The sequence below is a fragment of the Stegastes partitus genome, unplaced genomic scaffold, assembly GCF_000690725.1.
Source record: "Stegastes partitus isolate 25-593 unplaced genomic scaffold, Stegastes_partitus-1.0.2 Scaffold1625, whole genome shotgun sequence".
NCBI classification, from domain to species: Eukaryota; Metazoa; Chordata; class Actinopteri; family Pomacentridae; genus Stegastes; species Stegastes partitus.
In genome coordinates, this window is record NW_007579356.1 from 84,233 (window position 1) to 100,004 (window position 15,772).

The 15,772-nt window shown below is 41.4% G+C and overlaps 2 protein-coding genes across 2 annotated transcripts; one reads left to right on the top strand and one right to left on the bottom strand.

Moving 5' to 3' along the window:
- The first annotated feature begins 476 nt into the window (after nt 1-476).
- LOC103371664 (FXYD domain-containing ion transport regulator 7) lies at nt 477-4,869 on the top strand. The gene is made up of 6 exons (XM_008301061.1): nt 477-707; nt 1,535-1,570; nt 1,710-1,784; nt 1,879-1,915; nt 4,312-4,349; nt 4,442-4,869. Exons 1-6 carry the CDS (start codon nt 695-697, stop codon nt 4,459-4,461), a joined length of 219 nt encoding a protein of 72 aa, XP_008299283.1. The 5' UTR covers nt 477-694; the 3' UTR covers nt 4,462-4,869.
- nfkbid (nuclear factor of kappa light polypeptide gene enhancer in B-cells inhibitor, delta) lies at nt 4,803-15,571 on the bottom strand. Its single transcript, XM_008301060.1, has 12 exons — nt 15,465-15,571; nt 11,683-11,819; nt 11,559-11,589; nt 10,591-10,781; nt 10,292-10,473; nt 9,370-9,475; nt 9,107-9,253; nt 8,954-9,005; nt 8,500-8,657; nt 8,159-8,275; nt 6,665-6,829; nt 4,803-6,574 (listed from the first exon to the last, which is right to left on the bottom strand). The coding sequence occupies exons 1-12, from the start codon at nt 15,478-15,480 to the stop codon at nt 6,503-6,505; spliced, it is 1,374 nt and encodes a 457-aa protein (XP_008299282.1). The 5' UTR covers nt 15,481-15,571; the 3' UTR covers nt 4,803-6,502.
- Nucleotides 15,572-15,772: the final 201 nt, after the last annotated feature.

Here is a 15,772-nt window from a genome sequence, read left to right on the forward strand (position 1 = left end):
CTTTTCAAGAGGCTCCGTTATGAGGGGGGGGGAAAAAATGCACCTCATTTTGCCTATCTTTGTGTTTAACGCTGTTTTAAAAGGCAGATTTTCCACCATAGTGAGTGTGGCAGCCTCTGTGAAGGTAAAAGCTGCATATGTAGGCTATATTTGCAGGAGCAGGCTGACTGCACTGCACAAAAAAAGGCACAACAGGAGATTGAAACTGGTGCATTTTCCAGCATGCAAGCCTGTGTTCATGTAGTGAAAGGTTTAGGTTTGCAATTTAGAAGCTGCACAGAATGTTGGAGCAAAATGCAGAAACAAATCACCCTAATTTTCCTCCCATTACATAGTTCTCCATAGAAGATTTGTCACGTCTGCTCTCCGGTGAAAGGACTGTTTTCCTACTTTTCTTTATTGTCACTTTGTGTTGCCGTGGTGGCTCACTGTCCTCAGTAGCTGCAGTCTGGCTGTTTTTTTTTTTTTCAATGCTGGGATTACCCCAGGATTGCACCACTGGCTTTAACTGTGAATGCGGTGTTTCACCAGCAGAGGGTCCCTGCTGAGTTTACACTGAAGGTTCACTAAGCCGCTCTGCCTGCTGTGCTGTCCACTTCCAACCATCTCATATCCAGTCTGTTACCGCAAGCCAGCAACCTGCTAAATATCTAAGAGACAGAGCTCTTCTACGGCGTCTCTCTGCAGTGCAGCCATGGCCACCACAGGTTTGTTTTTGTTTTTTTCTCATTATTTTATGGGGTTTAAAGGGTGTAGCGTACAATACAGAAACAGTTGCTTAGAAGAACGAGGGAAGTAAAATACTTGTTTGGTTGTTATGCACCATTTAATTTAAGCAACAGCGATCTTTATTTGCCTGTTTTCATGCAGTTATTTGCTGAGTGGATTGAGTTGCAGATGTATGGATCCGTGCCAACAACAAAGGGAGTTCTTCAGTAAACTGCCCACTAGAATGAACAATTCAAGTATTTTGCATTTGTTTCTTGAGAAGTGATTAGTGTTTGTGCAAGAAGGAAGAAATGAAATACAAACTGCCTGCTCAGCCACTTAAGACTGAGGGTTCAGCAACATGCAAACTGCGTTATCGACATCCAGCTATCCTAACACTCTGGCACAGACTGCAGCCTGCAACACACTCAGCTCTGCAAAAAGAAAAAGAAAAAAAAAGCCACAGTTTTGGTTAAGAGTAGAAACCGTAGTATTGCATTAAGTGGTCCCTTAACTCCAAACACTTCACTGTATTCAAGTGCTGTTTTTCTTTGCTGCCCTGATGATACCTCAGCATCCGGCTGCTGGCTTGTAACCCACTTTTTCTGCTGAGCAAAGATGCTGCATTGAGCTCCTCTCAGTGGAAAAAAAAAATACTCCTGAGGAGTTATGGAGCCAAGCCTGCAGATCTTGGACGCTGAACTCCTTTTTGTCCGTTGTTGTGGATTAAAAAACTCACCTTTTAAGCTTATTGCTGCCCATTATGCTCAAATGAACACCTTTATTTTTTATCTGCTTTCTAACTTATAAGAATCTTTCTTTGCAGAAACAATGTTTCCAGACCAAAGTGACTTCGACTATGGTAAGATTTGCATAAGTTGCTCATGTCAGAAATCAATATTTGAATTACTATTGAAGTTTTGAGAACAGCATCGTCTAATTTCATCATGAGCTCAAATGGGTGTGTTTGGTTCAGCCGCATATTGTTCTGTCCCTTGTAGATTATGAGACATTGCGGACGACAGGGGTTATCCTTGCTGTTATTATGTTTGTCTCTGGCATTTTAATAGCCCTGAGTAAGTTTAGACTTTCTATTAAATCTCCTTTGTCATATCGAGCCTTTACATGAGAATATTACCTTTTGTAACTTATCTATCATTCCTCAAACAGGTAAAAAATTCACAAAATGTGTAAAATCCTCATCCAAGTAAGAGCTGTGCAAGGCTTAGTGGATGATCCGCCTGTGCATGTTGTATGAATTTGACTTTGTTGCCCAACAAGTGTGGAGAAAAAAAACTTCTTTTTCAGTTTAAAGTTTTTTAAAAAATCACATTTTCCTCTCCCTGCCCTGGATGCCTCTTCTCCAAATGCCCGTTCCCTGTTCTGCACACGACCCAAAACACACTTCCAACACATTAACGAGTTTACACTTGTATGACTAATCACATGAAGGTGGTGCTTTCATATTCTTTTTAAACTTTTAAGCATTTTTTATCCATCACGCTCCTTATGTGTTGGTAGTGGCTGGGCAGTGTCTACTCTCAGCATGCTGCTTGTATGGCAAGACAAGAAGAAAGATGAGGGCGGCTGTTTTAACAGGGCAAAAAAAAAAACCCTGCACAATGGTGTGTTGTTATACAGGATACAGCAGAAGCGAGTACACCCCGGTGCAATGTCATTTGAATGTCAAATGATTCGAAATCACCTCTCAGTAACTGCATTATTCCTACGTTAGCAGGCAGAGTGTTTCCTCTTATGAGCATTAAAAAAAGCAAATAAAAACTATAATAAAAGTAAAAAATATAGCCTCCAAAGTAGAAGTGCAATGCAACAAAGGTGAACATACCTGTGATCATACAAGTTAGAAAACCTGTTTTCACTGAAGCAAAATTGAGAATTTCCAAATAGCCTAATTGCATGTGATGTGAGATTTCGTTCCCAGTTTTTGGCCGTTGTGCTGCGTCTATCTGCGTCGGCTCAACATGGAAAAAGAATTGCCAAATACATAAATAAAAATCTGACTGTGAGACTTCACAAACATAGAAAAGAAGACAGAAAGATTAGTCTGCTAACTGAGAATCCGTAGAAACACATTGCAGAAGTTGTCAGGAGGCATAGATGAGCTGCAGTACCACTAATCAGAACTGCAGTGGTCCTCCTCCTACAATGACATGACAGCCAGTGTGCTACTTGTAGAATCCATAGACTGTATAAAAGATGGACGTAGCTACCGTGACGTCACCCGTTGGTTTCTGCACTGAGAAAATGAAGCCAGGGTTTTGCTACTTCCTGGTTGACATCTTGGATTTTTGGAGCCAGTGACGCAAAAATCGTCGGAGGGGGCGGAGCCATAGGAGCAGCGATTGGTCAGACGGATTGAGAGGCGGGCCCTCTCTGCCCGCCCACATTTACCGCCTTCTGCTCGCTTCATCTGTATGGTCGCTGCCGACTGTCAATCAAGCCAGCCACGCCCCTTGCCCCGCAAAATGTTGACGATTTTTTAAAAATTCAGTATTGATTTATTTTGAGATTGGCCACCTGATCTCTGGACTTGACCATCAAACTAATTTATTAAAATCCTGAGCTGTAGGAATGCAGTATTTAGTGATCTGTGATCACTTCTATTCCAATTCATTTCTGTGGGAGCCAGGGCTGTTTGGAGCCAGGACTAGTGGACGTAGTGATATTGCAGGTTTTTGACACTTCCGGGTTGGCTTCATTTTTCAGGGCTGGTTGCTACGTCCATCTTTTATACAGTCTGTGGTAGAATCTAGCTCTGAAATTCAGACGGACAAATGCTTCAGACTCGGCACAGGGGTGATCAATAGAAATCAGGCAGTGTGTAGACATTGCCTGACATGACCCTCTGCAGACGGCCTCCAAAAACATCCTCTCGCTCGCTCTTCAGATCGGCAACATTAAACATTCCTTTAAAGCATGAAAAGAAGCCAGATGAATGTCGACAACGCGTTCTTCGATCAGATGAGACCAGAATACATTTGTTTGGCTCAGTCAGGGCCCGGTACGATGGCATGAAACCTGGCCAAGACTACCGTGGATGCATAGTCCTGACAGTGAAGCACAGAGGTGGGAGTGTGACGATACCGTGCTGCACGAGTACAAAAAAAATACTGTCTATTCAGATGAATCCCAGTCTGCAGAAAGAGGCATATTTCAGCACAATAACAATCAAAAGCACATTGCCAAAATCAAGAGTTCCTGATGAAGAACAAAAATGAAAACTATGACAAGGTGTTGAAAAAAATGAAAGATTTGAATCTCAGTAATGTGCTGACTTTTGTGAGTTGCGTTCAGTTCCTACTTCCAAGAACGAAAACCCAACCGTTCAACGTAGAAGTAATGCAATGACAGTGAGGTGAAACAGTTCATTTGATTTGAGTGATATTGCACAAGGGGGCACTCACTTCTGTTGTACGCTGACCTTATAACCCCGTGGCTTCGACTGTTTGTAGATGACCCTGATAATGCATACGGTTTGAAGTTGTTGCCACAGTTTTCCAAGTGCACATCTTTATGATTAATCTTAATGAACTAAAGAATATAAGCTGTTTACTAATTGAATCCCTTGTTTTCTAAATGCAGCTCCAACTCATCTGGTACCCAAATTCCAAAGACAGAGGGTAAGTTCATTTTTTGCCGGATGCTCACTGTTAAAGCAATTCTATTACTGTAGTTTGCTCTTCTCTCTGATTCATTCCCTTCTCTTGTGCAGTGCCTCCTCCAGCCGTATAGAAAACACAGCACATGCTCGAAAGGGAGACGAGAGGTCATCACAGGATCCACGCTAGCAAAAACATGCACACACACCAGCTGTTCTGTGGCCGTTCGTCTAATGGCTAATATACCTCTGCCGGCTGGATGTTTAACAAACAGGGTTTTCCCAACACACCCTAACCTGATCCCTCATCTCCCACCGATTTCTGTAGAAAGTCTGCAAAATATACGCCGATAGATTGCTCAGTGTTGTGTGAGTGTAGCTTGTTTAGGACAACAAATTATAATAATAATAAAAAAATAATCATCCCCGACCATGAAATTCTATAAGGTGCACTTAATCAAACACATGCAACACGTGTGGTTTCTCTTCCAAACATTTTACTGCTGTCAAACAATAAAATCAAGAGCATGATTACAAAATTATACATTTGTCCATTTTGTGTCAATGAGTTAACAACTGCATGCTTATTTTGTGTATTCTGTTCTGATCAACTTTTTTTTAGGCATTTAAAAAAAAAAAAACACCAGAAATAGCTTAATAGAATAGTAATGAAACCAATAAATAAATAGCACAAACACAAGAAGCTAACATGAAATAGCATTATTATGGAAGATAAATGAGAACATTCAGTGATGTGTTACATTCTGAGATTGCTTTGAAAAAACAATAATGGCTTGAATTTTTTTATGTTTTTCAGTGAAGGCGGAATTATTTAAAATGAAAATTCCTTGTAAAGCCTCAAAAAAATATATAATCAAATAAAGATCTTGTCAACTCAACATGATTTTTACCAGTGTCTTTAGTCATCTCACAAAAAAATCTGAATTAGGAATCATATGAAATTATTCGAAGTTGGAGAAATTTGAGAAATGAAAAGCATTTCAGTTAAATATATGATGTGGTTGACGTATGAGTTTGATGTGCTCTTTGTGCTTCACAGGAATTACCAGCTATGTGTCATCTTTGATTGATATCAACTATGACACATAGGCGAGAAGCGTATGGGTTAAATTACAGTCATTCCATCTGTGATTAAGGTTCTTTGTCATGACAGTAAAGGTAGGTGGAAATTGAGCCTGAAAAAATAAACACTCCCTCGATGTTTGTGTAATTAACTGCCGTCGACTTTCTAGCGGGACGGTTGTATTTTCCATCCCGCTAATCTCTGTAGCTAAATGTAAATGGGACTGCTCTAAGGGTTCCCTGAACATCAAAGCAATCGTATGGAACTTAAACAGTGTTATTGTACTTTTACTCGTGACTCATGACTAAAAGGTACAACTGGCAGACAATTTGTCATCGTACTTACTCATGTAATGTCTCTGTGATAAGAAAAGAACATTCTTTGTCACAATCAGTTTCAAAAACAGTAGTTTTACACAGTAAAGTTTCCTTTTTCCCACAAAGAAAATTGCACCTGATGTTATACAGATATGTATGATGCATACAGACAGAAAGTTAAATTATGTCATAGATTATCATGTTAAACATTCTTAACATGCGTGCTTACTGAAATCAGAACCACCACTCAGTGTATCAGTATGATAACGTATGGATGGGGGGTTTTAAGAAGAGCGTCAGAGGGGTTTCAGGGACATGGTCCTGGAGTTTATCTCATGATTTCATAGAAATCAACATTAACCTGGGAGTGTGGCCTATCAGAACAATGAATGTTGCTCCATCTTTAACAACGACATTCAACTTTTAGTAAATATCTAATGCTCTGTTTCAGTTTTATCTTTCAAAATGGTAAATATACATTTTGCCATTAAATTTAACACCAGGCTCGCTTTGACATTTTAGAATGAAATGCTACACGTACAGATGAATACTTCACCCTGTGTGTAGCTCTATAGTTTTACACACACACTAAGTAACCGTTTCAGCTTTAAGATTAAAGCTGTCTAATAAAAATGTCAATTGTACTGTTTCTTGAGGTTAATGTAGGCCAGAGACTCCCAAAACTTCATACCCATAGAATGTAAATCCCCTTCTGAACAGAGGAACCATCTTAAAGACTCATTCCCACCAAATGGGGATTACAAGTGATTTAAATCATTCCTGGTCCTGCAAGGACAGGATACGTCGACGAGAGGAAGCACTCCTTTTCTTCAGCATGAGCTTGAGCTGGAAATGTGAAGATAAATTATCATTAGTGAGTGACTCTCGATTAAAAACAAACTAAAGCAGCAGGACTTGGAATGACGGGCAGCTTACCTGCTCTCCCTGCAGGCCGCTCTGCAGCAGGTGAGCTGGCTGGTCGTTCTCCAGGTTGCGGATGCTGGGATCAGCTCCTCTGCTCAGCAGCAGCTGCAGGATCTCCTCCTGGTGGGGGTTACCGTGGAGACCGGCTGCCATGTGTAAAGCTGTGTGACCGTGAGCCTGTGGCAAAAGTGTAAATGCCGCATTATTCAGACTGTTCAGAGGCCATGTAGTTGTGCTTGTATCCGATGACTGACTTAATGAGCGATAAATGCCTCGGCAGCGTTCTAACAGACCGACTGGTCACGTGGACCAGAGAGGATGTAACGCAGATTGGGCAGAGACACAAAGTTAGTTCTGAAAAACTCCTTGCTGTGATCTCTGTGGTAATAAGATGTTCGAGTACAGCAGAGGTAAGTACAAAAAGGGCACTTGAATGTCACGTGATTCCAAAACACATCACTCTGTCACTCAATAACTGATTTATTTTTAACTTAACATGTCGAGTAATTTCTTGCATGAACAGTAAAATGCAAACATTTTTGAAACTCTATATTGAAAATGCAGGCCCCAGAATAGAAAACTGAATACAGCTGTGGTTTTCAATTAACCCAGACATGTGAACATGGTTAGAAAATGACCTGTGACACCAGAACTTTCTCAGTTTTTGACCTATGGGCTGTGCTGGTCAGCATTTCTGCATCAAGACTAGGATTTCAGAAAGATGATTGAGGATACAGAAAGATGAGACAGCACCGCTAATCAATGCTGCAGTGGCCATCCTCTTAAAATGATGCCACGGACAGTTTAGCATAATCTCTGACAGACTTGGCGCGGAGGTTATGAGTGGAAATATGAGTTTTTGTGCCGGTTCAGACGGTCTGAAGGACACTGCATAATGCAAACCTCCATGGAGAGTCTGAACCTGACCAGGACTACCACAGTGGATGCATCAGTCCTGGCAGTGAAGCACGTGATGATACGGGGGCTGCATGAGTACAAAAGGTGTTTGAGGGATAACATTCATGGATGTCTGTGGAAATAGCAAAAACACTGGCTGACAACATGACTGCAGAAACTTATCAGAAGAGGAATATTCCAGGACGACAACCACCCAGAGCAGAGAATCACACAACAGTTCTGACGAGAGGAAAAAGTGCAAACTATGACCTGTATGTCTTGAATGTGACAGAACAACTTTGAGGTATTTCAAAGGCAGCTCAACACAACCCCTCCAGCAAAGAGCAGCTCAAGCTTAGGAATAAAAGGTGAGCGGACTTTTTTCGTTTCTACTGTGGGGCCTGTGTCTATAATGTAGTCGATCTCAAATCTTAGAACAAATTAACAATAATTCAGTTACTGTGAGGTGATACGATCATGACATCATTTCACAACCGTAAGTGATACCATGAGTGTCCTCGCTTCCATTGTGTACAGTATATTTGCTTAAATACGCAAACATGTAAATATGGAATCCAGTTCTGAGTTTCATTTCAGTGTGCGACTCACTTTCATGTTGACAAAGTCTTTCATGTTCGGCAGGGGAATCCTCAGCAGATAGCGCACCAGATCAATGTTCCCCTCTTTCACGGCCAAGTGAAGCACGGTCTTGTTACTTTTGATTTCCTGGAATTGGACAACGAGAGGTGATAGGAAAAACAGAATGAAACTACAAGTCAGATTAAGAAGGCAAACAAGGCGAAGGAGAGACGCTGAGGGAGAACGGCCACCACTACGATGCCACCTCAGCGAGATAACCTCTGGGAAGCTCCCTCGCGGACGGCACGAGAAAGGTCAGGGTTTTATATTGAACTTTGATGTGTCGGCTTCTGATGGCTGATCGGTCGTACCTGGCTGAGCAGGGACGCCCCTTCGTTGAGCAGCATCTGCACACAGGAGAGCTTCTCCACAGCCTTGGTCTGAAGATTAACATCTGCCAGGCCGGTGGTAGACAAAGCCTTCATGGTGACACCGTGAGAAATGGCTGCACAGTGCAGAGGAGTCATGCCTGAAGCAGCAAAAAGAAGAAGACACTTGAAGTGGGGTTTCCGGTGAAGTAAGTATTTTTTTAAAGTTTGTGCTGAAAACGTGGTACAAAGTTTTATGTAAATATAATGCCACTGTTTTTTGTTTGTCTGTTTGTTTTGTAGGACTTTAAATTAAGATTTTCTATTCTATTCTATTCTATTCTACTTCAGGAGTGCTGTGTGTTTCATATAACCAAGGCAAATTCCTTGTGTGTGCAAGCTCACTTGACAACAAAGCTTTTTTTCTGATTCAAATCCTAATATATGAATACATTACCTTCAAAGTTGCGGGCTTCCAGGTTGACGACCGGCCTTCTGGACAGAATCGCCTGCAGAAACAAATCACTGTTGAGGTCTGCTCACTGGACACTTTTCTCACTAACTTTTTAACATCTTGTCAAAGTAATTCAGTATTTTTCTGCTGCTTTACCTGCAGAACTCCGGGGAATCCATAGTGAGCAGCCAGATGAAGGGCAGTTTGTCCTTTAACATCACAGGCGTTGATATCCGCGCCTAATGACAGCAGATCTTGCACAATCTCTGGCTGGTTTGCCGTCACCGCCACCAGTAAAGCCGTCTGCACAAGCACGGTTAGAACACAAACTTATGTGGAGAAATTCTTTTGCTCATATTTGCCAAAAAAAGAAGAAAGAGCGATTTGCACATTTTGGAAGATGTTTTTTTTATTCATACCTTTCCCTTGTGTTCTTTGGCATCCATCCTCCCTACTTCCCTGAGCCTCTCTGCAGCAGCGAAGGCACACTCCCTGAGTCCCTTGGCAGTGTAGATGTGCAGGATGCTGACAGAGCAACATGATAAATCAGTTAGAAATGAGGCAGAATAATCACGGAAATCCCCACGACTAAATTCACTGCTTTCACAGTTTTACTTTTTTTTTTTTTCTTCTCCATTTTATCTGAGTTTCTAATAACCGAGCATGAGCGGCTGACATATTGTATTTTTCTTTTCTTAACTTTTCTAGGGTTACAAAACTGCACAGGTGGTAACACAAGTGAAAGTGAAACTCTACGGATGTAAATGAATTGTGTGGAGTGTGCACTTTTAACCAGCACAGTAATGTCAGTAGTTGGGGTTTAAGTGAGGATAAGATGTATTGTTTTGAATCTTGCTTTGCAAAAGATGCTGAAGTTCAGACGATCTAACATCTCGCAGAAACATTTTCAAGCAAAAGCCTTCTGCCTGCTCCAGAGGACTGTTTGAAAACTGCAATAAGCATTTGCAGCCAAGGCCCCGAGGTTCTGGAATGACACGCTGGAGGAAATCAGGTCGGCTGAGTCACTGACCTCCTTTAAATCTCTTCTTAAAACATACTTTTATTGGAGATCCTTTCCTGACTTCACTTGAGTTACACTTTCAAAAACAGCATTGATTTTAATGCATCAGATTGTGTTTTATCTGTCTTGTCCATGACTTGTATGTTTTATTTTTATTTTATTTTTGCAGGACTTGCATCCCTTAATTTGTCCTCCATAAATAAATATTATGATACTATTAAAAAGTGAGAGAGCTCATATCTACCAGGGATCAACCTACTTAGCAGATACAGACCACGCACTGCAAAATCAGACACAAATGTGCATTGATAAACACTCACGTGTCTCCGTCTTCATCCTGGCAGGTGGTTCTGCTGTAGTCCATCCCGTTGAGCAGCATCCTGGCCTCCTCCAGCTTTGTGGCGTCCATTGACGGACAAAAGCTCAGCTGTGAGCTCTGACCAGGACCCAGAGGCGACCAGGACGACGCCATGCTGGGATCTGTGATCGGCATTTGACACTCCTACACAAAGGAATGCAGATTTAATTTAAGCCATCAAGGTAAGATGATAGATCACTGAGATGAGTGACTTTATAGATGTATTAGTTAAAGATCCACCAAAGAGAAGGTTTCTCTTACATATGTCTGGGGCATTGTCTCAACAAATCCCGGGACCTGCTGCTGTGTGCTGTAGTCGGGTGTTATGGGGAGGTTGTAGCCGGCGGCGTAGCTGGGTCCGGGGTGGCTGCTGTAGTAGCTGAGTGTGGACTCAGGGGCTGGAGCCCACTGCTCGTAGCTCACTGCCATGTCTGAGTAGCTGCTTGTTGCACCTGGAATGGAGCATCAGAGCATTCATCATTTATCACTGAAGACGTAGGTCAGTATAAACAAACCCAAAACTGTGTTCAAGATGAAATCCATATGGTGTTTTTTTTATGTGCTAGATGACATGTCATGAGCAAATTGAGCAGTCTGCTGTGGCTTAGCAGTCTCAGAAAGACTGATTTCTGAGGTTTCATACTCAACAAACCTAAGAAACCTATCGTGTCCACTTGCACTTTCTTCATCGTTCTTCTTCTTAAAAATTGGTTTACAGGTTAAACGTGTGGCTGAATTACAACTTGCTATCGAGCAACTGAGAAATGTTTTAGCTTATACCGGTTATTTTCATGGAAAAACTTCTAAATATCAAACTTTTTTAAGCGTTAGATCAATGACCAGAGCAGGACTTTAAAAGGTCAAGACTAGAAAGACTAACAAACATGATGTAGTTAGTTAGTCTTGTTGCCATTGGCTTCCATATCCTCTCTCTGCGGCGCTTAGTCCCGAGCTCACTCGTAAAACATAAATCTTAAAATTAAACAACATTTAATTTTTAAAAAGGCTAAATAATTCACTCAAACAGCTGTAGCTCTTAGCAAACATGACTCCAGTTGCTGAACTTCAGCAGAAGCAAATGGTGTATGTGTTGGAGACTATTTTCCAGAAGGAAGAATGCAACTCTGTGATGTGTTTTCCTGAACACAATTCATTTTACAATCAATTTAGCGTTAGTTTTGCAGCAGACGCATCCTCTAGATATTGTGCAGAAGAAGTCCAGCTCTTACCTGTGCAGGTAAATGGTTCTGATGAGGAGAGCTGCTGGAAGAAGAGAAAAAAGAAATCATGAACAATGGCATGTTTATAGTGTAACATCTGGTAACAGGTTGGGTTGTCTGAGTGTTGACTCACTGAAACGGTAGCTGGAGGAACTGGGCTTGTGCTGGCAGCAGAGCAGGACGGCGGCACCGAGGACGTCTCGCGTCTTCTCTTCTCCTCCAAGAGTTTCTTCACTGTGGGCAGAGTGCAACACGGCTTCTCTTTTGGCGCTGAGAAATGAAAAAAAAATGCAAGGAGGAATGATAATTTGTTCACATGTACGAAAGGAAAATACTTGTAAAATTGTTGGCTTTTTCAAAACATTTGGACGCTTCATCCTCTTTGGAAACGTGCCTACAGATACAGTTTGTACACTTGCACAACAAAGCGAGAAAAAAGGAGCTTTTTCAATTATTTATTTCACAAAAATATCAGCAGCTGTTATTCTCTGCTGTGACCATACAGACGTTGGAAGCCGGTATTGTCCCCTTTGGCAGGAATAACTTCATGCAGGCAGTTTGCCAAAACTTTTACCCCTCTTCCTTTTAAAATTCCTCCAGTTGCAAAATGTTGGAGGGTTTTCTTGCATGTACTGCCCATTTTAAATCCCCCGCACAACATTTAATGGGAATTCAAATCAATCTGGCCTTTCCCTAACTTCTCCATTTCTTCTTTTTTGAGCCGTGGATTTTGCTCGTGTGTGCAAAAGCTCGTTATCCTGTCGAAAGCTCCACTTCAGCTTCAGGACAGATGGTCTCACATTACGAGTTGATTTAATGTCCAAAACCGAAGCGATACACTTCAGGTGTGAATTTCTTGTCCTGAGACGTTGCCAAATATGTCAGCCGCGACCAAACAACTCTATCTTTGATTCTTAAATCCAGAGTACGTTATTCTGAAAGGTCTGGTCTTTGCTTGCAGGTCTATTTTGTGCAGTTGTTTTCTGATTCATACACTTTGACACCAACACTTGCTGAGGATGAAATTTTGAGGCTCTTGGGGACTTTTTTGGGGACCTGTTGTACTGAATATGCTGGGTTGGGCCGTCCTGGACGACCTATCACTTGTTTGACATCTATACGCCCCTTGTAGAGCGAAATGATTGAATTCAAATCATTGTGCAACACTCATGGGAATTTTTCACATCTTGACATTATGACATAACCCACTTCAGTAGCAGAGATAAGAGCAGACCCCACAGTAGATGTCAGAGGTTTTAAAAACTCCTTAAGTAGAAACAGGAGGTCACTGACGCCTAATGTGGAGCCTGTAATTCTGTTTGTGTCTATGTGAAGGTGAAATGTAGGAGTGCAAGTTGAAAATGGTTGAAAATGTCAGCTGTGTGTGTCATTTGTTTGAATATATCACCTTTATCTGTAGGCGCTGTTCAGGTGTTTGTTCATATATAACATAAATCGGGGCTGATGAATCAATAAAGGGTTAATTATTTGGACGATGTGATGTCAGGCAATAATGGAAAATGTTTTTATAAACCAAAATATCATGTAATCGAAATTTGCAATAATTTAAAACAGGGTAAAGATGCAATTTTTAGTGTTTTTAATTTTTAAAAAATTACTAATGATAAATGGTTCGTAATGATTTGCCAATAATTGATTTTGTTGATCAACTAATTCAACAAAAAAACCTACAATCTTGTTTTCTCTCGTTTCGTTTTGTAGTAATAAATCACAAAATCTGTTTAATAGATCATTTAGATTATAAATCGTCTCTCTGTGTCTGCAAATGTGGGTTTCTTAATTACTTTTACTCGATAATTTGTCAAACTTTAATCTCCATGGCATCAATCAGGAGTTTGGCTTTATTAAGAGCAAGTTTTCTATAAAACAAATATAGGCTGAAAGGTGGGAGATAATAGAAACATGAAAAATAAATCATGTTTGCAAGCTCAGATGATTGGTTTTACACAAGGCAGCTCTGAGAAAATAATAACACTTAGAGGACTCTGGCTGCTCGGTTTCTCCGTGGCAGCGTTTTTCTGCTCGTGTTTCACACAAAAAAACATCAAGATCCATGATGAGCGGGTACGTTTTCCCCCCGTGCTGATACAAAACTGTCCTTTCCACTAAACAGGTAAAGGAAACCTGAGAAAAATAGGAAAAAAACACCGAATTCTGATGTTTCCAGCTGACACGATGTGACCACACAGGTTGTTTCCTCAAAAATAAAAGAAAGCTTCGCCCCACACGCGAAAGATAAAGTGATATTTCCACGCTGTCTGTGGAACCGCGAGTACAAAAGATAAACCTCCTCCATTAGGAACGCAGGCCGGAGAGATTCATCAGAAAACCTGTAGCATGGGATTGCCACCGCTCATTTTCTATGACACCTTCCTGCCCCACTCCGTTACGCTACAGAAACGACAAACCGCATCTTCTTCCTGCCTTTGGTGTGTCACAGGCGCGTCACCTCCACACGTGTAGCCGCCTTGTGCTTCCTATTGCAGCCTACATGTCTGGGAGGCAGAGCGCGAGAAGACTGACATGTTCTCTGGTTACTTCTCTTTTTTTTTCTTTTTTTGAATATTGATAGTTGCGGTGAGCCACGCGGGGACAAGACGTCTCTGTTCGCTAATGCAAACACAAACAGAGGGTGTACTTCCGGATTTGAGAATAAAAAAAAATGCAAATTCGGCTGCTTGTGTTCGGGTTCGCCGGTTTAGATTTCTTCTTAAAAACAATAATCTCACTTCTAGTGGAAAAACCTGTCGTGAACAATAAGCCCTTGTCCTGCTGTCTGTCTGTCACATGTCACCCAAACACGTAATGAAAGGTCACTTCAGGAGAACACAGGACATCTCATCGCCGCAAAGTTTCATTTTCTAGCTGGCGAGGTGTTACTACAGGTTTCTCAATCCTGACTCATTTGATCTTTACAACAAAATGTCACCTTTGGCCTTTTTAACTGATGATGTAATGCTATGGCATAACCACAAAGATCAATATTAAAGAGCAGCTAAGACAAAGCAGATGATAGAAAAAAAAAAAAAAACCTGCTTGTTCAGGATATAAATGTTGGGTTTACCCTCACCGCTCTGGGCTACTCTGTCCTATATTCAAATAGAGCTCACGGAAAACCCTGGACATTGAGTCATGTGAGTGGGAGGGTTGGGGATTCCGACGACCTTTCTCTTCTGGTTCTCTCCTCAGAGAAAAAGGAAGAAGCGGTGCATAGCCGGTTTCCTCATTTTGCGGTTCAACAGACCCAACGCGCACAACAGCAAACATGCAATCGCTCAGGCTCGTCGCAGAGGGCACATGAATAAAGAAAGTTAAGCAAAACAAGTTACGCCATCGCGTCACAAAAGCCTGCTTGTCTAGCATGAATCAAAAAGGGAAATGAAAATATGTTAAAAAGGGTGGAGGTTGACCAGGGTTTCCCCAAATGAGGTCCTGACTCTTGGATTCACCTAAATTGTGATGTCATTTAATGTAAACCGAGAGGGAGGCTGGTACATGAAGTGAAATGGCGGTATGAATAGGTAGTGTGCAGTATTAGTGTAAAGGTGTTTAACCTAAAATACACATAAAACACCTAAACCTACCTGTAAAACACACACATATCAGTTTACCAATGGTCATTTCTGTCCTACTGAGGGTTTAACATCCCAATAAAAGTCAAAAATAAGGTGTGATATTGCAAATTTAGAATGAAATTAGAATCAAAGTCGATATAAATAAGGTCTCTAACACAATAAACAAACCCAGCATTGTATGTTGTCCATAAAAAGAAGTAATTATAGTCATCACTTCTATCAAACCATTCAACTCCACTCTATAAATCTGCACTGAATGAAGAAATAAATAAATAAATAAATCAACGGATCACTACAAATCAACAACACACATACTCACATTTATCAAAGTGCATGTCAGAAGCGGTTTTGCTCTGAAGTTCTTCACCAGGTCGTCCGCTCGGTCACGCAATCTGTCTGAAAACTGATTTTTTTTTTTAACAAGAGGCGCAGGGATCTCCGACGTTCTGGCAGCCCGAAGTTTTCTGTGTGTGGCTTGTTGTCGTGTCGCTGCAGCTTGTACACACAGAGCACGTTGTTCCCCATCACCGCCCCCAGCTGTGCTCCACGCCCTCTCACACAGGGGAAACCACATGTCGAGCCAGGGCAGAGCCAAGAAATAAGCTGAGTTTAATGGTAGTGCTGTTA